We start from the raw sequence: 24,586 nt of genomic DNA, 5'->3' as shown, positions 1-24,586 counted from the left end.
CTGTTAAAAAACAGAAGAGTGAGCCAGTTTGTGTTGCATTTTGGGGCAAAACAATATAAAATGTTGGAAAGTATTAATTGGTTATTCTACAATTAATTGTACTATAAATTATACACTACGATTGGAAAATACTGTAAGTTAATAAACTTTTCAGAGTGATGATGTTTAATGTCTCTGACAACTGAAACAGCACATGAAACAAAAGCTTAATTTAAACACATTGTTCTGACAATCATGTATTTACAGGCTACAGTTTTATAAATACTCTGGATTCAAATATACTCATTTGCTCACCTACTGCTTTTAAATGCTTGGGTAGAAGTAGCCTATACTGTATATATATATTTTTTTTTTCATACATTCATATTGTCATAAGTTTTTACATAATGTGAGTGATTTCTTTGTACAAAGGGAAAAAGTTCGTCTATAGTTGTTTGGAACTTAAAAGAAAAAACACAGGCCAAATTTGCCATTCAATTGCCAGGTATCTGGGTTTTCTAATCAATTAAATGTTGATCAATTAAATGAGCTCCACCTGTGCTGAATATCTGAATATGCTCCTTCCTTACCTTGCAGATAAAACGTCTTTTATATATTTTTTCACTATCTCCAAACTGGAAAACCTTTGTGATAATCCAACCTGATGGGTTGAGAATGTTGTAGCTTGTCTCAGAAGAGTTTGATTTGCAGATTCAAATTCTTTTAGAATTTTCCATGTACGAGAAGACCTTTGTGGTGTAATGCTCTATTTAATAACTGATTAACATACATTGTGTGAGTTAGACATGGAAATGGACATTTGTATCATGTTTGAAAATGGTGGTTTAGGCAAATTTAAATGTGCTTTAAGAAAATTAAGTTGAAAATATGAGCCTGACGTCTCTCAAATGTCTAGACACTATACATTCCTGCTTTATGATCAGCAGTCCAACTTTAACCATGCTTCTCAGAAGCATTTACGTTTTTCTTTTGTGCTTTACTAATTGTTCCTTTTTAAAGTTTCTTGTTCAACATCTGAATTCAGATTGGAGGAGATTACTTATTGGGTGGCCTTTTGTTTTACATGAAATTGACCGTGTGACACCTGTTTTCACTCCAGAGACCACTGAATGTTTCAGGTAAGGATATTTTAACCAGTCTAGAGTTAAGAGTGATTTAAATCAAAGAAGCATTTCCTCAAAGTCACATGTTATTAACTTTGTCACTGTTTTTTAAGGCACAGTTTCTCACAATCTGGCTATAAAATGTTGCAAGTAATGAAGTTTGCCGTTGAGGAGATCAATAATTCCTCAGCTCTTTTGCCCAATGTATCTCTGGGATATGAAATTTTTGACCATTGTTCTAACACAAGGAATTTCCATTCAGTCTTAAATTTCATCTCAAAGAATGGCTCGATAAGACCTAAAGAAAAACTCAACAACTATCAGCCAAAAGTGATTGCTTTAACAGGGCCATATGGAAGCACAAGAACTATAACTGTTGCACCACTGTTCACAATGAACCTAATGCCAATGGTAAATTACACTGTTAGATAAAAAAATGCTTACACACTTTTATTCCTATATTTTGTTAAGGACCAAGTTTTAAAGCTAATGGAGTGTTTTCTTCTCTTTCAAAGGTGAATTATGGAGCTACTAGCTATGCATTAAGTGATAAACTTCAGTATCCTTCCTTTGTAAGAACAATTCCTAGCAACAAAGACCTGGTAGAGATGATTATTCACATCATACAGTGGTTTGGATGGAACTGGGTTGCCTTTATTGGTAGTCAAGATGATTACAGCACAGACGGACTAAAGCTGTTTAACAAGTATATAAATAATACAGGCATTTGTTTGGCCTATCAAGAGGGACTAAGTCTAGACACAAGTTACAGTCTAACACTTAAAAAGATTGACAAACTCAACATCAAAGTCATTGTACTTTTTGCTTTGCCACAATACGCAAGCAAAATGATCAAAGCAGCCATAGCAAACAACATCCAGGACAAAGTATGGATTGCAAGTCATTCATGGGCTATGAATCAACAGATTCCAAGAGAACCAGGAATCAGGAAAATTGGCACAGTCATTGGTATTGCAGAGAGACTCTTGTCATTGCCTGGATTTGATGACTTCATCTATAAAACAAGAGGAACAACTGATGCTGGCCATAATGATAGAGCTGAGAGTGAACGCCAGGGGAAGATCAAGACTTGTAATCAAGCTTGTGATTACTGTTCATTAATGACTGCAGAGGAGATTATAAATGAGAGTTCCACACACTCCTTTTCCATCTATTCTGCCATATATACCATAGCTCATGCATTACATAGAGTTCTCCAGTGCGACATGAACAAATGTCACAAAAACACAATAGCCAAGCCATACATGGTTAGTGAATACATTTAAATTAAGTTTAATTATTTTAATTGTGTTACTGAAGTAACAATGTTTTATTTAAATATATATATTTTTTTTTGCATATTAATCATTGTGTTATTGGTTATTTAATTTTCTAAAGTAACCTTGTGAATAAAACAAAAGTTTTATTATTGTAATTGTACACTTATTAGAAATGATTTGTCTCTTTTTATTTGAACACAAAATAGCTCCTGGAAGAAATAAAGAAGTTGAATTTTTCACTCGATGGCCGTCAGGTGAAATACGATAAAAATTATGATCCAACCATCAGTTATGCAGTTGTGCTCTGGCGCACTGATGTGAATCCTCCACAGTTTGAGGTGGTGGGCATGTATAATAAACTTCCAGAAATTAATTTCATCATTGACAACACTCGCATGCCGTGGCATGACATTGGTGCTGTAAGTAAATTTTTGTTGAACCATCATCTAAACATTTAGCTTTAAAATACATTTCTCCAAACAAAGCTAATTAAGTTAATTAAGCTTTTTTGGAATAAAGACTATAGGGTTTAATTTTAGGTGTCTGACAGTTTGCGGATCTAAAAGTTTGATTCATAGTTTTAGAAATTATAATGTTTAATTTTCAAGCTGTGTTAATTGTTTGAGGCCACTGATCTTAATGTACAGAAAAGTATAAAATATGTGTAAAAATAGTTCACTTTAATAACATGTTTTCCTATTCCTTAAAGGTTCCTTTCTCAAATTGCTCTGTTGAGTGTAAGGCGGGATATGCAAGACAACCTGAAGGTTTTCATAGTTGCTGTTTTGCATATAAAAAATGTCCACGTAACAGCTATGTAGATTTTTCTAGTAAGTATTTTAAGTTGTTCTGTTATGTTCTACCTTAGCTGCAGAACATAAAAGAAGGTATTTTGAAAAATGAGGGAAATCATTCTATTGACTTCCATTAATCAATTGAAAGGACTATCATTACTGTGGCTCTTAGCAAAACACAATTACTAAACGTTTTCTATATTAATTTTACTGTTTTTCAGGGGACCCCTACACCTGTTTTCCATGTGCAGAGAGTGAATGGTCTGATGAGGGCAGCACGACATGTAAGACTCGTTCTGTTGTCTATGTACAGTTCACAGAAATTCCCTCCATTATTGTTATGATTTCTACTGTATTCTTGATTTTTCTCCTTATTGCTGTATTTTGCATTTTTGCCTACAATTACGACACACCAGTGGTGAAGTCTGCTGGTGGCAGCATGTGTTTCCTCATGTTGACTAGTTTGTTTCTGTCTAGCATAAGCGTGTTTTTTTTCTTTGGAAAACCCACATTTGCATTTTGCCTTCTAAGAAATGCTATATTTGCTTTTTTCTTCACTGTCTGTATTTCGTGTTTGACTGTCCGTTCTTTTCAAATTGTTTGTGTTTTTAAAATGGCTGCTCAGTTCCCGAGATTGCACAGCCTTTGGGTAAAACACAATGGCCAGTGGCTCTTCGTTGCATTTGCTTCTTTCATTCATTTAATCTCATGTGTGATATGGATGACTGTCAATCCTGTCAAACTCATTGCTGACACATTGACGTCTAAAGACCAACTTCTACTCATCTGTGAAAGGGGGAACTTTATAACCATATCCGTAGTAGTGTTTATAAGTTGGTTTCTTGGTTTCTTGTGTCTACTGTTTTCTTATATGGGAAGAGATCTGCCAAAAAATTACAATGAGGCTAAGTCAATCACGTTTAGTCTCATTTTGTACTATCTGACCTGGATCGCATATTTCACTATCGCTATCACTATCAAGAGCAAATACATAGTAATTTTTAATGCAATGGCCCAGATATCCAGTATAAATGGAATTCTTTTTAGTTATTTCATACCAAAATCTTACATTATAATATTCCAACCACAAAAAAACACTCCGGCATACTTTCAAACATCTATTCAGAATTACACCCAAACCATTAGTAGGACTTAGACAATAGTTTTTGTGTATCAAGAATTACCACTTAAACTAGTTATTTAGATTCTTTACTATTATGTTACCACAGTTTTAAAGAAGCTCATAGGCAAAGTAGAGAATATTGATCTATTCTGTATTTTTTCTGCATTAAGCAACTGTGATTTATGAGAATAAAAGAGGTTATAAATATACAAAATGTTTTTATTTAACTTTTTAATTTTTTTTTACTTTTTATTTATATGCTAATTTACATTTAAATGTGATAGGTTTTTTTTAATAAAAAAAAATAAGCATGTCTATGTAATAAAGAATATTTTCAAAATGACTTAGTGTCCAAGTATCAGTTTGGCAGATGTGGATCAGCTATTTGATGTCATACTGACTGTTCAGACTCACATTATACATTTTTATTTTCTATACAAATATTTAAGAATATACATCATAATGTAACATCACTCTTTCAGACTCATTGTTTGATAACAGCAAACAGGCCTACTGCACACTCAGAGTTCTCAAAAGATCACAACAAAACAAGAATTACGTGATAGAAGATGAAGGGGGTAATATTCTCACAGACAGCGGTCAAGTGCTGAAACATGCACATTGCACAGCAGAAAATCAAATCCGAATTTCTAAGACAACTGCTAAGTCAAAGCTTCATCAGATTTTGCACCCTGCTAGCTGAGGAAAAGAGAAGACTGGCCTAGGTGGCCAAGGGACTAAAATAAATACTAAATAAAAGTGAGTGTAGTGAGTGGGGTGGAGCAGAGAGCCATGGGAATGAAGCGAGACCAGTGGAGTTGAATGATAATGAGCGACACCTGCGCCACTTACCAGCCTCAATTTCCAAGGAGGAGCAGGGAGAGCAAGATGAGAGAGGATCATGACTTTATTTGTGTTTTGTGTACAGCAGTCATCTGCGAGGGGCTGCCACTTCACTTTTGTGTTTATTTTATTATTAAAGTGTTAAATGTTCACGGGTTCCCTCCTTCTACTTCTCATCCTACAAAATTTGTTTCAGTGAGCAAGAGGTCAACTGACACTTTGAACAGAGCCATTTCAGTACTATGATGCGTCCTAAACCCTGACTGAAAACAATCATGAATATGTTATGTTGAATAATGTTTACATTTGGAGAGAAAGTCTACCTGGTACGCATGTGACTATGGTTCCCCAAAGAGAACAAGGCACAGTGTCCAAAATGGGAATGGCTCCAGTATTACCTTCAAAGTCCCCAGCTTAGAGCACTGCTGATCACACCCCTCTGAGGTGGGACTCTCGACCCAGCAGCCCCAGAAACCACTGGAACACTAGCACTTGTTTACAGGCCTCCTGGTAACTGTCTGCATTGCTGTGATAATCAGAGGCGCAGATGAAGAGGCAGGTTAAGAATGGTCTACTCTGTGATCTCAACACTTCGATGTGGAGATCAGGGAAGAACAAGCTCTGGCATGGAGGTGGTGGCCTCGCCCTCAGAAAGTGTTCATCTAACTTGCTTTTTTGTGGCTTGGAGGGCCAATTGATGTTCACCTTGGCTACAGCGCAAGTTATCACTTCCAAAAGCTACTCGAACTGGGGAGACTAAGGTGACAAATCCTCACTGATGCCCTCCACATCAACATCCTCAGATGAACACTGATGAGACAGCCTCAAAGAGAGCCTTCCGGGAGCAAATGTGCACAGCGGCAGATGCTCGAGAGCTGGTTAGCATCAGGAAATTATGTCTGAATGGGATTCTGCACATATGGTGACTGAACCAAGGGTGCAAACTCAGTTTAAAGACTTTTGGTCTTAGTGCAAGACATTGTATAGGTCTCATTAAACAGCATCATAAGATCCTCAGTACGGTGGCTCTTTGATGGCATTACTTAAACCATTTAAACTGTATTCTGCTCACTTGGGGGCCAATATGGGAGTAATAGGTTGAACATGACAGACATATGATCAGGCAAACAGCTTTCCTTAATACATAAGTACCAAGCTGGAAGGCCAAAAGATAAAACAGGATCAATAGTATGTCTACGTATATATAGGCCCGTTAATGAATTGTTCAAACTTCTTCACCAGATAATGGGAAGGGCAACATACATGAATATTTAATTAACCCAAGATCAGTAATTTATCTACAGTATATTTGACAGAAAAGTCTAGAAATCCTGAATAAAGTTCTTATTACGATTTGAAGGTCTATAAATAAGTGCGCATGTAACCCGGACTAACTTTTGTTCCAGGTTTACAATTATTTTTGTATATATTTATAAGTAGTTTTGTGATTATTATTGGAAATTCATGTGTATATAATTGTTAATTTAAATTAAGTAAATAGTGGAAAAATAAATAAATAAATAAAAATTAGATGTGGCGTAGTTGACCAATGAGACGCTTTATGCGCTCTTTCTCTCTGACGAGTGAGTGGAATGAGGAAGCCGCGGAGAAAGATTGAAACTTGAAGTAGAGCTCCTAATTAACGAAAATATACTTTGGGGAGTGAGATAAGAATTTTGTTTTTTTGTGGTGATTGAAGATGGGAGATTTCGATTGCTAACATCCAGTAATTATTTTTGTTTCAAAGAATTTTATTTTTTTGAGTTTTGCGACGGAATACTGGATATGGTGAGTTATTCAGTTTAAATGTCGTTAAACTGTGGTCATGCGCTTATTTTTTACAATTACGTTTTAAATCTTTATTGAAATGTATGTGTATTTTGCACTGTTATTTTTTAAATTGATGATCGTTAACCGCACGTGGATTGCAGGTCACGTGGCCGCAGAATCTGATACGTTCCCTACCATAAGGGCTCACGTGTGACATATTAGGCAATTTATGCAAATATTATTGTTAGATTTTGTGAAACAGAATGTTTATCATAATGTAAGATAAATAGTTATGTAAGAGTATTCGTTTTGAGATTACACCAATTTGAAACGCTGGCTTATTTTAATTGGTCAGTTTTTTTTTTCTTCAGTGGATTTGCTTTGGATGTTTTCTTGGATGGCGAGCCGACCGAATCGAATCTGAAAGAAGAAGACAAAAGTTAAGAGAGTTTACAAAAACTGGAACTTTACCTTTTCTGTTCAAGAGGAAAGGATTTCAGGAACAGTGAATTACTGCTGCATCGTTGGATTTGAGATAAGTGATTGAGAAAACTGATATCAAAACGTTTTGGACAGATTTGAACCTACTTCAGAAAGAGGATTCTTTAAGGAATATATTTTGTGCCGTGAATGTGGATTGTATATCTGGAAATGACAGTTTAATTCATTGTGCGAGTAACAGAGAGTATACCACCAAGGATTTATTTGAGTGCTCAAAACCAGTGTAATTTTCATTTCAATTTGATATTGGAATCTGTTTTTTATTAACATTGTGGTTGTTTATTTTTTATTTTATTAGTTTGAGGAAAGAAAACATTTTATATACTTAGGGGGAGAATTTAATTTGAAGTATACTTACCATAAAACCTGATTGTGAGTTTCCAGTGATTACTTAAATGCAGAGGGCCAGATTTTTTTGAGTGCAGTTAGTACATAATTAAACGAACAGTGGTTTAAAAGATATTAAGAGCAATGCATTTAATTGAACATAGCGTGTAAAGATGCAATCCTGCATTTAATTTAATTTATTTTTTTAAAGACAGTGGCCAAGCTTCTGCGTCAGCCCATTAATCTTTGCATTTACCATCACCAGTTTCACCTGCTGAAGAGAATTATTTATGCTATAAATGCAAATTTTACTAAAACAGGACATATTTTAGAAATAATAGAAAAATGGTAAGAACATGAAAATCACATTAAAACATGCTAACAACATTTTAGCGACATCTATCTAAACTTTCAAACTTCATGCTTTTGCAACTGCTTTAAACATTTAAAACTTTAAACTTCAAAGTTTGTTCTCAAACTTAACGCATAGTTATTATAGTTATTTTATTCATAGTTATTATTATTATTCTGTATTTGATTATTTTTTCTGAACTACCCTGCTAAAACACGTTACAGCTTGCTGCCTGCTACAGCTTGGTTACAGCTTGTTTCACAAAACTTAGACATGAAGATTGCAAATTTGCTACGCATGAGGAGAACTTTGTGGTGTAATGCTCTATTAATAACTAATTAGCATACTTTGTGGACCTCTTCGTCATGTTTGTAAATGGTGGTTTAAGCAAATGTAAATGTGTTTTAGGAAAATTTTGTTGAAAATTTTAAGCTGGCATCTATCAAATGTCTAGACACTATACATTCCTGCTTTATGATCAACAATTCCTTGGGTGTTTTAGATTGGGCACAGATCTGACAAGGTTTAACATACTGAGCAATGTCCTTAGTCATCTGGGGCCACCAGCAGGTGTTCTGTACAAGACCAGTGGTACGAGAGATACCTGGGTGTCTGGGCTGTGAGATGGTTAAATTACCCCCAACTTGAGAATTTGTGCTGATGGATCCCCCTCTAGCAGCCAATAGCTACGGTACATGGGGTTTGTATTCCCAGTCCTGGAACAGCTAGGTGGCAGGGATGGAGGACAGGACCAAGTGAGCAAGAATTTCTCTCCGAACCTCCAGGTATTTCTCTGCGGCTTTACTTGGGAGGGAGAAGTAGACAGTCTCTGTAATCAAAGTGACAATGAACGTTAAAAAATTAAGTGTCCCCAACTAAGCAAGCCAGAGGTGACAGCGGCAAAGAACCAAAGAAAAAAACCCTTGAGAAACCAGGCTCAGTTGGAGGCCAGTCCTTGGCTGGATGCTCAGCACTTAATTTCCAGTGAAATATTAAATGCAACTATGTCAGATTGTGCAAATTACTTATAGTGCCATTTCAAAGTTAATGCGTGGCACAGATGTCACTATGTGAAATTGTCTCTAAAGGAGACAGACTTTCCTTGGAAATGTGGAATTTGTTGGCATTTTCCTGCCATCTTGCCTATAAAATGGCTGATAAAGCTGCAAATATGAGCACAATGCTGCCTTCTCTAGCGTTACCAGAGAAGTTGCTGTCTTTACTCTTGAAAGCCACCTTGAATTTACTTTGGAAATCCTGAACCTCCAAGAGACCTGGATTGGAGGCTCTTAATGGAATTTTAGCTATAATCACTAATTGCATGGAGAGAAAAATATGTAAATGGAAGGGTATAGGAGAGTTGAAATGCTTTGAAATGTCACTATGCTGATAGATGTGAAAGAATAGTTCTGGGTGAAACTGCTTTGAGGATAGAACAGAGTGATGAAGTCAAGGAGAGGTTTACTGGGATCAGCGACGGTCCGTCTTCAGGGTCTGCGCTTTGAAATTCCTGTGAAAATTTGAGAGTAGATGGTATTAGCACAGGGTGTGGTTCCAGAATGGCATTCGGTCAGACTGCTGTGAATAAAGTGTAGTGAGGTTTTTGATTGGAGAGAAAGGTTAAAAAGATAGGGTGGGGCCGTAACCATTTGTGGAGGCAGCCTCACCAGAAAAGTAAAGGTAAGATGGCTGTTCTTGAGTGACTAGTGGAGCCAGCCTCATGGTGGTGTTTGTCGCTGGAGCTAGAAAAAAGAGAGTGGAAAGGATAAGAAGTCATGCCATTGGGCAATGTTGTGTGTAGCTGAAAGCACTGCAGTGATTGGTTGAAAAGAGGAGGACGACAGTGCAGTGTAAATTGCAACCAGGTTTGGGGCACAGACCAGGCTTGCTGGTGGCTTGCTACATGGATGCTTAAGGGGAGTGGAAATGGATCAAAATAATTAATACCAATCCGTCCTTCGAAGGATGCAGTCTTGTATGGTTCAATCTCCTGCTTTCCCAAAGACCTACTGTCCACTGCATCGTGATGTAACATGTATGTACACTCTTAAGCTGGACAGGGACGGTCTCCACTGCCACCTGTCTTTCAGAAAGGGAAGCACAACTCGGATGGGGCATATCTGGGGGTCTTCACCATAAGAACAAGACTACTCAATGTACAGAATACACTTCAGGATATTGGGCATATTAAGTCAGCTGTATCCAGTGGTTTTTGTCCTAAATTAATTCAGGCAGCTCAGCACTGAATGGGCATGCTCATTCATGTGCCATCATACTGATCAAGTACTTACAAGATAGTAACCAGATGCCCACCACCTACAGAGATCATGGAGCAATGGCGGACTGCAAAGCAATGGTGGGCCTAGTCCATTATCATTATTTAATCGACTAGTACAGCGCTGAGAACATTCTACTGTACAATTGTAATGGACAATTTTTGCCACATAGCCGTGCCGTGCTGATCAGAAACACCAATATCATAATATTCAGAGACTGTGAAGAGCTTCAAAGTATAAGCACGCCTTTAGTGCAGCTGGAAGACTGGATGAAAACTAAGATTGCCATGTTAGTAGATCGCTAGCCTATCACATGAATGTAAAAAAAATGGTCCCAACTAAATGCTTCAAACTATTTTATTTTTAAATAAATGTAATTTTATAAGAAACGAAAAAGAAATACTTTGAGAGGAGGGGATATAAAACTGGCTTTTATTCGAACTTGGACTGAGCATATTTTTGCTTTATTCATTTTTGACATAAATTTCAATTTATGCAAAAGTGCAATTAAGTTTCAATTTAACAGAAAAATAAATACATAGACAAACTAAGCAAGCGAAGTAACAGAAAATGTAATGTTTATTAATAACATCCACTGATATTATATAAAATATAAAATGATGTGGTCAGCAACACTGGGCATTGAAAAATGCAAAGGACACATCTCAGACTTTTATCTGATAAAGACAATAAAATAAAAAATAAGCATTAACGAGGAGAACCATTTGCCAGGTATTAGCAGGCCACAGCACATATCTCTCAAGTTATGTTAACTTCAGACATGCATGCAAACAGATGCAAATAATCACATAGTAAATGAATAGTAGGAACTCACCTTACCCGTGAGCACAAACAATGTAACTAACAGGTAAGAACTGACTACACAACAGGGATGTCATTAATACACTTGAACACTTTGAAAAGTCTTTAAAACACATACTGTCAATTTATAATTTTTGCCTATAGAATAAATAACAATTTAAATGAAAACAAAGCAAAAACATTGTGCTGACCTGTTGAGTCCATAGTCATCTGTACATAATCCATAAATACAATACTCACTGCCTCATATAAACAGAACATAAACACAGAAGGATGATGGTGTCATCTGATGGTGATGGTGTCATTACAAAAATAAAAAACTCTCAGTCGATACAGATTTTAAAACGTGCGATGCCAATAAATGCACACAAAAATGAAACAATATAAAATGTGAGTCCGTGCGTGTAAGAAAATGTAAAAATGTAACAAATGCTGTGTGATTTTCAAATACTGTGACCAGGTCAGATCAAATTGCACACCGTGGTGGAACAGGTGTTATCCTGCCATTTGTATGTGGCCACATAATTTGATCCATATGACTGATTTTGGTTTCTTGGCCAAACAGCATGCAAAGTAGAAAGGCTTTCGCCTCTTCTACTTTCTTGTTTCAGAGTTCTACTGAATAAATGACTGATGTAAACTTTGTAAATTTAGGTATGGAAATTGTCGTTTGTATCAGTGGATATAGTGTTTTAAACAAATGGAACTGCACTTTAAACAAATCCTGGAAAAATAAGTATATTGCTAAAAATATACATGTATTGCTCAAAAAACAAAACAAAACACATAGGCTCTCACAGAACAAAATATTAAAGTTTTGTAAATCAAATTTACGAACAAATTTACGTGACCGTGGCCAATGGAAATCAAAAACACAAACCCATTGGTAAAACCAAAAGGTTTTAAATTTGATTCAGGACCTTGAGAAATGTGGGGGCCAATCAGTGGCATTAATGCCTTTGTCATTCGGCAGCATTGTCATGCAACAGGGAGAACCCAGGGTCTGACACACAAACATAATTCCTGACATAGGCTCTGAGGATTTCATGCTGGTACATTGCAGCAGTGAGGGTAGCACTAGCAAGTATGTGGAGGTCTGTTTGACTATCCAAGGATGTTCCTCTTCAGTACATCACTGACCCACTGCCAAACCAATCATGCCTGATGATGTTGCAGACAGTTCAACAAGGCATCTCCAGACTCTTCTGTCACATGCTCATTGTAAACATGCTCTCATCCTTGAATGGGGCACCAGTGGCAGACCTGCCCATTCTAGTGTTCTCTGTCAAATGTCAGTCGAGCTGCATGGTGCTGGGCTTTGTGCACAGGTCCTCGACACCCCAAACGTCCTTGTGCCAGAATGTATGGATGTGCCATTCTGCAGGGGTTTGACTACCTGTGCAACCTGATTGGGTTGCAGGTACTGCCTCATGTTACATGTAGTGAGAAGGACTGTAACAAAACACAAAACTAGAGACAAATCAGTCAGGAAGTATAAGGACAGAGCAATTGTATGTAGCCACCACCTACAAACCATTGCCTTTTTGGGGCTTGTTTGGGATGCATCTTTTGTCACTTTTTATTTGCACTAAAGCAGGTGAAACTGACTCATAATCAGTTATACTTTCTAACCGCAACACCTGTCTTCTCAAAAGCCACTGAATGTTTCAGGTAAGAAAAGGCATTGTTGCTTTTCTGTTATTGCAGCAGCATTTATACAATATTTCTAGTCACTGTTCTAAAATGTCTTTAATTAAAAAAATTGTTACATTCAATTGTAAACATTCAAGATATCAAACATTCCAAGTTATAGGTTTTGATGTTATAGAGTATAATATTACTAGAAGCATTAATAACTTTATGGATATGATTTTAATAACTTTTTTCATTATCAGCATTTCAGTATTTACCTAAACCAAGGATACTCAGTCCTGTTTCTCAAGAGCCACTGTCCTGCGATGTTGAGCTCCAACCCTGATCAAACACAACTGAACTAGTTCGTCTTTTCAGTAGCACTTGTTAAATACAGACAGCTGTGTTGGAGCAGGGCTGGAACTGAAGTCTGGTGGGGAGATATCCAGGAATAGGACTGAGCAAACATGATCTAAACATGTCTAGATTAATGTTAAATGCACATTAGATTACAGTAGATTCCTTTCTCAAACTACATTGTGTTTTTTTGTTTGTTTTGGCACAATCTTTCTGTTTTGAGTTATTTATTAAAAGCAGACTGCTTTTTCTCCATGGTAATTTCTCAAAATTTTTAAGGCATAAGCTTTCGTTTAGAAACATTTTTTTCTTCTTTTTGTACACAATCTTTTTTTATGTGCCGTCACACCATAACTGCATATATATATATATATATATATATATATATATATATATATATATGTGTGTGTATGTGTATTTTTTGCAGGCATTAATTTGACATTTTTAATTTTAATGTTATATGAAAAATCTATTCATATGAATCATGATTCTTTTTTCTAATGATTATAATGAATTTACAGGTTTCAAAATCAGTGCTCTAATGCTGCCTGCTCTGCATCTCTCTCTCTCACCTGATCATCAGCTCCAATAAACTGTGTTCCATTATACAGTGTCAGAAAGATATTTTTCACATAGCTATGTACAGTATTAACTACTGTATTAAAGCTTTAATCAGAATAGAATCGTATTTTAAAAACTAACAGAAGCAGTAGCATTTACTGCTACTGCTAGGCAATATCTCACTCATAATGTCAGATGAATTGCCTTTGATAATGAACGCTATATTGCATAGCTTGTCAGTGAACTATGGCTCTGTGTAGTAAATGCTGCTCCATCTGAAAGCCGGTGATGGCGATTTACTACTAATCACAGAATGCACAGCCCTACTGAAATACAATTGAAATAAATTTAAAACATTCTGAATGTGTGACAATTCAGCACACTAAAGGTGGTTTCATGTCAGTTGCTCTGTCATAACAAGAAATCGTGTGTATGTTTGGAACTTCTAATTTCCATTTACTGTACATTAACACTACTGAACCTTAAAAACGTTTCCAAAACACGCATCTTTGGTGAACATCCATTGTAAAACATTTACTGTACATTCATTTTGACAGCTAAATTAAAGTACTGTACTGATGTTATAGTGAACAGTGCAATGAAAGTGTATGTATTAATAATAATGGATACACGCATGATTCCTGCATGTCTTTATGATTATAATCATCTTTATTTTCATTATGTGCTATTTGCCCAGGAGCTTCTGAAAGAGTTTCAGTGTCACCACTGCCCTGTCTCTGAAGGAACTTTTCAGTGCAGCACTGATTGGGCATTGTCAATGGAGATGCGCCATCATACTCAGTCCAACAAAGAAAGAGATTCTCTACACAGGGCAGAGCTTGCTCATTTCCCAAATCCCCAACTGGCTGAAGTGTCAAAGCCCTGTGATTGAACAACTTTTCTTTCGACTGGGCCATGATGAGCTAGTCGTCAAAGCAGTTGAGGTTCCTGATGCTCACTTCCCGCAGCAGAGATAAAGACCTCATTGTGCCCATTTTCTTGGGAGCCTGTAGAAACTCTGCTTTATCTTGGCTGGAGGGACAGGGTCGATTGCATCCTTCACCAGGAGGACAGTAATTTACTCATGCAGAATAGGGAGCTCAGTTATTCAGTCTCTGACTGAATTGCATAGATGAGTCAAACTGTCAGAATGAGTCAATGGGATGTGTTTGGTAGCGCTAGCCACATCCTCAAGCTCTGTGAGAGGGGACACCAAAGGGACAATCGACATGCCCGTAGTGGTGCAGTAGTGGGGAAGCCAGCTGCATGCCCCAGAAGGCACTGCCTTACTGTTCAGTTGCTTGTCCAGTTAGAGAAAACCTAATTAATAAAGGAAAAAGAGACTGAAAGAGACTGGTGCTTTTGAAATGACTGCTCACTCACCACCCAATCACAGAGTACACCGTTGCCAGAGTTATATAGCGCTTTTAACAACACAGGTTGCATCAAAGCACTGTCAGTAAAGCCAGTTCTTTGATTAATGGCAAATCTCCATCACCTGTTTTCATATTGCGTAGTCAGTGATCTGGGGTTCTGCATGTAAACTGGCGCTCCATCTGAAGACAGGTAATGAAGATTTACCACTAATCAAAGAACCGGCTTTACTGACGAGATGCGCATAATATATTGATTGATATATATGGCCCAGCCCGAATTAGCACCCTTATCAAGCACACACCTCGCACCACACCAGTGTCCAGTCGTGTTCATTCAAAGGGGATTCTCTGTGTTGCTCCAGCGTATAACCTATATTCCTACATCCATTGTGTACTTACCTCTTGTGTTCTCTCTGCTGTTCCCTCTAATGTCTTCAAGTGTATGTCACTATCATCTGTCATTGTGAGGTGTGTGTGCTTCATCTGTCTCATCCATGAGTTCCTGTAAGATCAAGAAAACCTTCACTGTAAACCTCATCTATCCATTGAGCTCCCTATTGGTTGACTTAAAAACTGATTTAAATAAATGTTATATGTTTATTCTGATCCTCTGTTTAAGCCTGCTTCCATAACATACATACAGAGTTTAATAAGTACACAGTAAACTTCAGTAAATCAATTCTGCCACAGAGCAAACCATTCGGGAGTTATAGTGACTTATTTCAAAACAATACAGTAGAGCAGTCCTGATATAATTTGTGTTGGGAAGTAAACAAAGTATCACTCTTTGTGGGGTGTCAAATCTAAACAAATCTAGATTAATCTCACATATGTAAAATCATTAAAATTTTTGCAGGAACTTGGGTAAACAAATTTACAAATGTATATGCAAACATGAATAGTGGTGTTTTTTTTTTATTTCAGCATTGGTTTTCAGCCTCTAGGGTGAACATTATACAGTAAGAACACAGTACAAGTCTGTAGCATCATCTATTTATATTTTTCTTTTTTTTTTTTTTTTAATATTCAAACATTGATGCATAACCCTTGTGTACATATGTAGTCTTTAGTATATTTGCACACACTTTTTAAAAAAAAAAATTTACCATCCAAAACTAGAGATTTTAATCCAAACCCTGAGTTTAGAGGATTACACAAAAGTTTAATTTATAATTTCAAACATTTGTACAATCTAAGTATGAAAAGACATTTGTGGTGTAATGCTCTATTTAAAAATGATTTGACATGCTTTGTGAGTTAGATATGGAAATGTATGTTTGTATCAAGGAATATGGTGGTTTAAGCAAATTGAAATGTGTTTTAAGAAAATTATGTTAAGAATATGAGCCTGACTGCTTTTAAATGAGTTTCCCTTTCAGTCGGTCACTCCGAGTCACGTCGGATGACCGACGAATTGGGATCTCGCTTCGAGAGACCAATCTACTTCGAGTGTATCTAAACGAGCCAATTGAAGATTGGCATGCGCTAATCGCATCCAGCTGCCGCTGATCACAGCGCGTGTATAAATAAGCAGCGGGTGCAGCGCATATTCAGCTTTTCGCCGAGCCGAAGCGTGACTGTTCCGCTCCAAAGGCGATCTACGAGTGTTGAGTACGGCGTTTCAGCGGAGGTCGTTTTCCTGCGTCGAGTGGATTGCCACAATCAGGCTGCACTACCCCCCTGTTTGTGTGCAAAACGGCTATCCCCTGTTGCCGCAGCACTAAAAGAGCATTCGCGGGTGCGTCTTTTTAAAGACGACGTTACGTCTGGCAAACTCGACGCATCTTGGAAGACAGCGTGGGTCTTGTTTCAGACGACGTACACCCGTGTTTCTGGATGCGGTTGTTACCTGGTGTTAGGTGATGGTCACAATCGTTGCCTCGTGTGCCTGGGCTTAGCACGCTGAGGTGGCGGTTGTGGATGAATCTCATTTCTCGCGGGAGATGGTCATCTCGGAGTGATGGGCGGGCTCTGTCGCCTTGAAAAAGGAGGCGGAGCTTGTGTTTGCTCGACTTGGTTCTCATCCTGGCTGCAGACAGGTGGGTTCCATTTCGTTGTGACACAAAGCTTAAACTCTGCAACCAGTGGAGCTGCAAAAGGGGCAGTCTGGACCCTCACGTGGGGTATCAGCTGTACCCTCTTGGGCTCCCCCTGATGATCAGAAGTCAATCGCTGCATCGGAAGGTGAGCCAGACATTTCTGGAAGTGAAGATCCGGTTGCTCTGCGTCTACCAGGCGTTGAATGTACTGGATACAGATCTAGAAATGGTGGCTATGCTTGCCCAGGCCGCCGAGGTGATCGGGATCAAGTGGAAACCTCCACTGTTTCCCGGGCCCTCGAGGCTGGATGATTGGTATTTAAGGGTGGCTCGCGCTGGTTCTCAGGGCCCCACCCTGGTACCTTTCTTCCCGGAAGTGCATGAGGAGCTTACTGGGATGTGGAAAGCACCTTTCACTGCCAGAAACTGCCCCAGTGGCTCCTCCTCCTTCACCACCCTTGACAGCGGCACAGCCAGGGAGTTACGGTGATCGCCCCCCCAGTGGAGCGGTCAGTTGGGATGCAGCTGTGTCCCAATGCCGTTTCCGCTTAGTGTGGTGATCCTGTACTCCCCTCCCAGGCCTGCAGGTACTCGTCGGCTCTGAACGGCAGTGCCTTGTGCGGCCTGTGGACAAGCTGCGTCTGCAGTACACGCTTGGCGTTGTTGCAGGTTCATCAGGCCAAGGCACTGAAGGATCTGCACAGGGGTGGTCATGACCCGGAAGTTCTGAAAGAACTCTGTATCGTGATGGACCTCGCGCCACGGCGGCGAAGGTCACAACGCGGTCTCTGGGTTGTGCGATGGCCACTACGGTGGTCCAGAAACGCCATCTGTGGCTGTGTCTGGTCGACATGCGCGAGGTAGACAGGACACGTTCCTTGAATGCCCCCATGTCCCAGACCGGCCTCTTCGGCGACGCAGTGGAGAACTTTGCCCAGCAGTTCTCCGCTGCCCAGAAGCAGACTGAGGTAAGAAACATCCTGCCTCGGCGTGCAGCTGCTGCCTTCACCCAGCCGCCGACGGCCCGCCTCAGCCAGCTTGTTGCCGAGGGTGCCCCCTGCTGCCGCCCCCGCTCCCGTGCAGCCAACGCAGCAGCCCCCATCTAGGCAGCACCATGGAACTGGCAGCAGGGCAGCCACCCAGCCTGTCCAGGCTCCTGCCAAACCTGGAGGAAAGCGCAGGTGCAAGAGGCCCTCAGATCCGGGGATGGAGGAAGCCGCTCTGCCGGGCAGAGAATGTTGCCGCTACCTAAAACCTCGACAAGGGCGGTTTCCTCTGTCTCTGGGCTAATATGCAGCAGTGGGAAGACTGGGAGGACGAACCAACGGCCTACCCGCCTCACTTCTGCGGGGATGCAGGTAAGAGTTGCGCACACACTCAGACCCTCGCCGGACCGGCCACGAGACGCCCGAGCCGGTCCCTGCACTCCCCCTCGCTGCCCCATCGCCTGCACGTCGGTGGTTCCGCTTGAGCCGCTAGTTCGGTCTCTGGATGCCTGGTTGAATCTTCCCAGGCTATCCCGGTGGCTCCTGCGAATCCTTCGACTCGGCTATATGATTCAGTTCGTCCGGCGTCCCCCCAAGTTCAGTGGGATCTGCTATCGTCAGTGAACAATGCACGTGCCCCTGTCTTGTGTCTTGCTGTCCTTCTAGTGAAGGCACGATAAAGCCGGTTCCTCCAGCCGATATGAGGTCGGGCTTACAGCCCATACTTCATAGTGCCGAGAAAGGCGGTGGGTTACGACCAATCTTGGATCTGCGAGTCCTGAATCGAGCACTCCCGTTCAGGATGTTGACAGAAACGCCTATTCAGTGCGTCCGTCCCCCAGGATTGGTTGCAGCGATCGACCGGAAGGACACGTACTGTGTCGATTCTTCCGCGCCACAGGCCATTCCTGAGGTTTGTTTTCGTTGAAGGTCGAGCATATCAGTACAAGTCCTACCCTTCGGGCTCTCCCTGTCGCCACGCGTCTTTATGCAAGTCGCGGAGGCAGCCCTTGCTCCACTGAGAGAGTAAGGCGTTCGCATTCTCAACCAACTGGATGACTGGCTCATTCTAGCTCAGTCCCGGGCTCAGTTGTGCGAACACGGGGATCTGGTGCTACAGCACCTCAGCCAGTTGGGGTTTCAGGTCAACCAGGAGAAGAGCAAACTCTGTCCAACGCAGAGGATCTCTTTTCTTGGGATGGAGCTGGATTCGATCGATCAGATGGCACACCTCACAGAGGAGCGTGCCAATTCGGTGTTGAACTGCTTGAATATGTTCAAGAGCAGGACGGCGGTTCCACTGAAATATTTTCAGAGGCTCCTTGGGCATATGGCAGCCGCGGCCACAGTGATGCTGCTGGGACTACTCCATATGAGACCGCTTCAACATTGGCTACACGATCGAGTCCCGAGGTGGGCGTGGCAAAGTGGCACTCACCGGGTTCAAATAACACCGGCCTGCCGCCAAACCTTCACCCCGTGGTCAGACCTCTCGTTCCTTCGGGCCGGAGTGCCCCTGGAGCAGGTCTCCAGGTATGCTGTGGTTTCACGGATGCCTCCACCACCGGCTGAGGGGCCACGTACAACGGGCATGCAGTGTCAGAGGTTTGGACGGGCCCTCAACTGCAATGGCACATCAACTGCCTAAAGTTGCTGGCAGTACATCTCGTCCTAGGCAGTCTCAAGAACTGCCTTCGAGGAGGCCAGCATGTACTAGTCCGCACAGACAACATACTGACCGTTGCGTGCACATCAACCAACAAGGTGGTCTACGCTCCCGTCGTATGTCGCAACTAGCCCACCACCTCCTCCTCCTATGGAGTCGGAAGTTCTGAGGTCGCTTCTCGCCATTCACATTCCAGGAGTGTGCAACCAGGCAGCCGACGAGCTGTCGCGAGCTGCACTACCGGAGAATGGAGACTCCATCCCCGGGCGGATCAGCTGATTTGGGAACATTTCCGAGCCACTCAGGTAGACCTGTTTGCCTCTCCAGAGAATTCCCATTGCCCACTGGCACACAGCTGGCTGCGGGGCCTTTGCAAGTATGTATTTCCCCAGTGAGCCTTCTTGCACAGACACTGTGCAAGGTCAGGAGGACAAGGAGCAGGTCTTGCTAGTAGCACCCTACTGGTGAAGACTTGGTTCCCAGAACTTGTGCTCCTCGCGACAGCCCCCTCCTTGGCCGATCCTCTGAGGAAGGATCTTCTGACTCAGAGACGGTGCACCCTTGGCACCCAGCGTCCAGACCTCTGGAAACTCCATGTCTGGTCCCTGGATGGGATGCGGAGGCTCTAGGTGACCTACCTCAAGGGGTAGTTGACACCATTTCTTCGGCTAGAGTGCCGTCCACGAGACAGGCCTATGCCTTGAAGTAGAGCCTGTTCGTCGAGTGGTGTTCTTCTCAGGGTGAAGACCCCCGGAATTGCCCTATCAGTCGTGCTTATCTTCTTGCAGCAAGGGTTGGAGCGAAGGCTGTCTCCCTCCACCCTTAAAGTCTAGGTGGCTGCAATCACTGCAAATCATGACCCCATAGATGGGAGGTCTGTGGGTAAGCATGGCCGGATTATCAGGTTCCTGAGGGAAGCCAGGAGGTTGAATCCTCCACGGCTCCCAACAGTACCCTCTTGGGACCTGTCTGTAGTGCTGACAGCACTGCAGTAGGCTCCGTTGGACCCTTGCCAGCAGTTGTGCTAAAGTTCTTTTATCTATGAAGACGTTGCTCCTGCTCGCATTGGCCTCCATCAAGAGGGTAGGGGACCTGCAGGCCTTTTCGGTCGACGATTCGTGCCTACAGTTTGGGCTCGCGGATTCCCAGGTAACACTGAGGCCACGGCCCGGCTACGTGCCCAAGGTTCCCACTACCCCCTTCAGAGACCAGGTGGTGAACCTTCAAGCGCTGCCCCTGGAGGAGGCAGACCCAGCCCTGACGTTGCTTGTCCCGTCCGAGCACTAAGATGCTACGTTGACCGGACACAAAGCTTCAGGACCTCAGTCCAGCTCTCGTTTGTCACAGAGGCCGGCAGAAGGGGAGTGCCGCCTCCAAGCAGAGGATGGCTCACTGGATAGTGGACGCCATTACCCTAGCCTACCAAGCACAGGGTATGCCCTGCCCCCCCCCTCAGGTTGCGGGCACACACAGCAAGTGTTGCATCGTCCTGGGCGGTGGCCTGTGGCACCTCGCTGACAGATTTGTAGAGCTGCGGGCTGGGCGACCCCGAACACGATTGCTAGATTCTATAGCCTACGTGTGGAACCGGTATCCTCCTGTGTTCTCACCTCAAACGGGTAGAAGCACTGAGAGGCCCGGTTTCGGGTCGGCTTGTTAACCGCTCCAGAGCGTCCATACAGTAGACCCTGTCGAGCTCCTCCATTTCCCTCGGCAGCCAGATGTTGCGGAGCGTCCGGCGCCAGGCCCTCTCGATGAATCCGTGAGAACCGGTGAGGGCTGGGAGCCATGTAAAGTACCCCAAGAGGACTTTATGTGTGTATTTCCACGGCATAGCCTTAGAGCCCCGTGTTTCCCGGCAGACCTTCTGCCCGTCTAAGAGGGTTCAATCACCTCCATTTTCCATATGCAAACTGAAATACTGTCCATATGCGTATTCGTTCCGAGACCTCCTACGGGAAGGCTGGACTTCCATGACGCCCCTGTTCACTAGAACGTGGGACGTTTCCCAATGTTCCAGTCTTACGAATGGGTAGTGTTACAAAAGTAGCTGGCTTCTTGTGGTTGAGCCCGGCCTCACGCCGATAGACTGAGGGGGCTTGTGGGCTCCCACAGGACACTGGAAGAGGCAGCGTCCATGGCGTTTTGGTAGGGATCCCAATTCGTCGGTCATCCGGACGTGACTCGGAGTGACCGACTGAAAGGGAACGCGTCTCGGTTACGTATGTAACCCTCGTTCCCTGAAGAAGGGAGCGGAGACGTCACGCCCCGTCGCCACGGTGCTGCACCTCTGCTGAAGGGCCGGGTCACTAGCTCGGCTCCTCAGCGAAAACCTGAATATGCGCTGCACCCGCTGCTTATTTATACACGCGCTGTGATCAGCGGCAGCTGGATGCGATTAGCGCATGCCAATCTTCAATTGGCTCGTTTAGATACACTCGAAGTAGATTGGTCTCTCGGCGAGATCCCAATTCGTCGGTCATCCGGACGTGGCGTCTCCGTTCCCTTCTTCAGGGAACGAGGTTTATACGTAACCGAGACGTTCTTGGTCATTATCTGACTTTAGTCTGGAAGGAGTTTACAGATTGGGTGGCCTTTGGTAAATGGTAAATTCCTTTTTTTTTTATAAAATTTACATAACAAAATGCATATTTACTTCCCACCATTTGTGCTGGTCAATTACGTTTCTCACTTTCTCTTTTAAAAGGTGAATTATGGAGCTTCTAGTTATGCGTTGAGCAATAAACTTAGGTATCCTTCTTTTGTAAGAACAATCCTTAGCAACAAAGACTTGATAGAGATGATTATTCACATCATACAGTGGTTTGGATGGAACTGGGTTGCTTTTATTGGTAGTCAAAATGATTATAGCTTAGATGGAATTAAGTTGTTCAACAAGTATATAAGTAATACTGGCATTTGTTTGGCCTATCAAGAGGGTCTGCTCTTAAATAGAAACTATAGTCTAACACTTAAAAAGATAGATAAACTCAACATCAATGTCATTGTTGTTTTTGCTGTGCCGCAATATGCCAGCAAAATTATCAAAGCAAAGACAAAGTATGGATTGCAAGTCAAGCATGGTCTATGAATCAACAGCTTCCAAGAGAACCAGGAATCAGGAAAAATTGGTACAGTCATTGGCATTACAGAGAGACTCTTGTCATTGCCTAGATTTGATGAATTTATCTATAAAATCAGAGGAACAACTAATTCTGGCCATAATTATGGAGCTAAGAGTAAAGTCCAGGGGAAGAGTAAGACATGTAATCAAGATTGTGATTACTGCTCATGGCTGACTGCAGAGGAAAAATCCCACACTCTCCTTTGGTGTATATTCGGCTATATATACCATAGCTCATGCATTACATACAGTTCTACATTGCGACATAAATTTATGCCACAGAAATACAATGGCCAAGCCATACAATGTTGGGTGAATTCATCAGAATACATGACAAGCTGATTTTTTTAATCACATTTTTCCCGGTGTTGAACATTATTGAAGTATACATTGAAGTATTATATTATTACTATATACTGTATATTATCTTAAACAAAAGTATTGTTCATTTGAAATACGTTGTAGTATTAATATAATGTTAATAATACTGTAATATAAAAATCATTATTTATTTATTTATTTTTAACACAGCTTCTGGAGGTGATAAAAAGTTGCATTTTACAGTCAATGTCCATCATCTGAAATATGACAATAATTATGATCCAACAATGAGTTATGCAGTTGTGCTCTGGCGCACTGATGTAAATCCTCCACAGTTCGAGATGGTAGGAATATATGAGAAGAATGCAGAAATTACTTTTACCATCAACAACTCTCTCATTCACTGACATAATGGTTCTGTAAGTAATTTTTGTTTAAGCTTTATTTATATCTAGCTTTACAGTTTTTGTAATTTTTTTTCACATATCTCTACAAATAAAAGGCAATTAAGGACTTCTATTTTAGCAAATCAATTCAGTTTATCATTATGATAAACAAGTAATGATCATTTACTCTAATACAAACAGTTTAGCTATAAGTTTAGCTCCAGTCTTTTCAAAGTTGAAATTTGAGAGTATATATCCTTTCTTTAAAAGCCAGAACCAATTGGGGAGAGAGGTAAACAAACAGAGGTAATCTTGTGGGTTGCCAATCATGGTTCCATTCTCATTGTTCTATTCTAGGGCAGCCTACCAGGGAAGCATGCAAAACACTAAAAACCACTGTAATTACCACTCCAGCATAATACTTCCTTCAAGAGCAGGACATAATTCTGTTTGCCCTGTAATGTCATCACCAGGCTAAGATTGCTTCTTATCAATAGTCTCAATAAGGTCATGCCTCATTTTCTTGGCATCATTACTAGTTGCCTAGTAACATTTTTGTTAAGAGCTGAAAGGAGAATGATTACACAAGCACTACCATCTTAATTTTCTATTGGCTTTCACTCCTCATTTTCATTTGCATAAAGTTGAAGGATTCTGAAGTTTGTCCCAACGCTGAACATGCCCCATGTGTTCACCAATGGTCGCTGTTGCTCTTGTCACTGGAAATCACCAGCACTCCATTGAATTAATGAGATTGTGTAGCTTTGTGTGTCAATGGGGCTTTACCCTGTGAATGATAGTTATCCAGTGTCTCCTCAACAGGGGCATTGTAATAAGCAATGATAACTGGCCACCAGGAAATGCTCACAGTTTGTGAAGTTCTTGTTTGAGCAATGTATGTAGCATACATGTGTATATAAGACTCCTGATACCATCAACTTAAATTA

General features: G+C 41.3%; 1 protein-coding gene and 1 pseudogene across 1 annotated transcript; both read left to right on the top strand.

Annotated features, from left to right (window-relative positions):
* Positions 1 to 939: 939 nt before the first annotated feature.
* LOC122351014 (taste receptor type 1 member 1-like) lies at positions 940 to 4,432 on the top strand. The gene is given in 8 exon segments (XM_043247830.1): positions 940 to 985; positions 988 to 1,030; positions 1,032 to 1,118; positions 1,217 to 1,514; positions 1,619 to 2,371; positions 2,590 to 2,802; positions 3,093 to 3,213; positions 3,399 to 4,432. Coding segments are annotated over 8 exon segments (2,496 nt in total). The 3' UTR covers positions 4,334 to 4,432.
* Positions 4,433 to 17,691: 13,259 nt separating this feature from the next.
* Positions 17,692 to 23,248, top strand: LOC122350038 (annotated as a pseudogene).
* Positions 23,249 to 24,586: the final 1,338 nt, after the last annotated feature.

Source organism: Puntigrus tetrazona, chromosome 8, assembly GCF_018831695.1.
Source record: "Puntigrus tetrazona isolate hp1 chromosome 8, ASM1883169v1, whole genome shotgun sequence".
In the NCBI taxonomy this organism is placed as follows: domain Eukaryota; kingdom Metazoa; phylum Chordata; class Actinopteri; order Cypriniformes; family Cyprinidae; genus Puntigrus; species Puntigrus tetrazona.
Note: the sequence above shows the minus strand (reverse complement) of the source record. Positions and strands in the feature narration are given on the sequence as shown.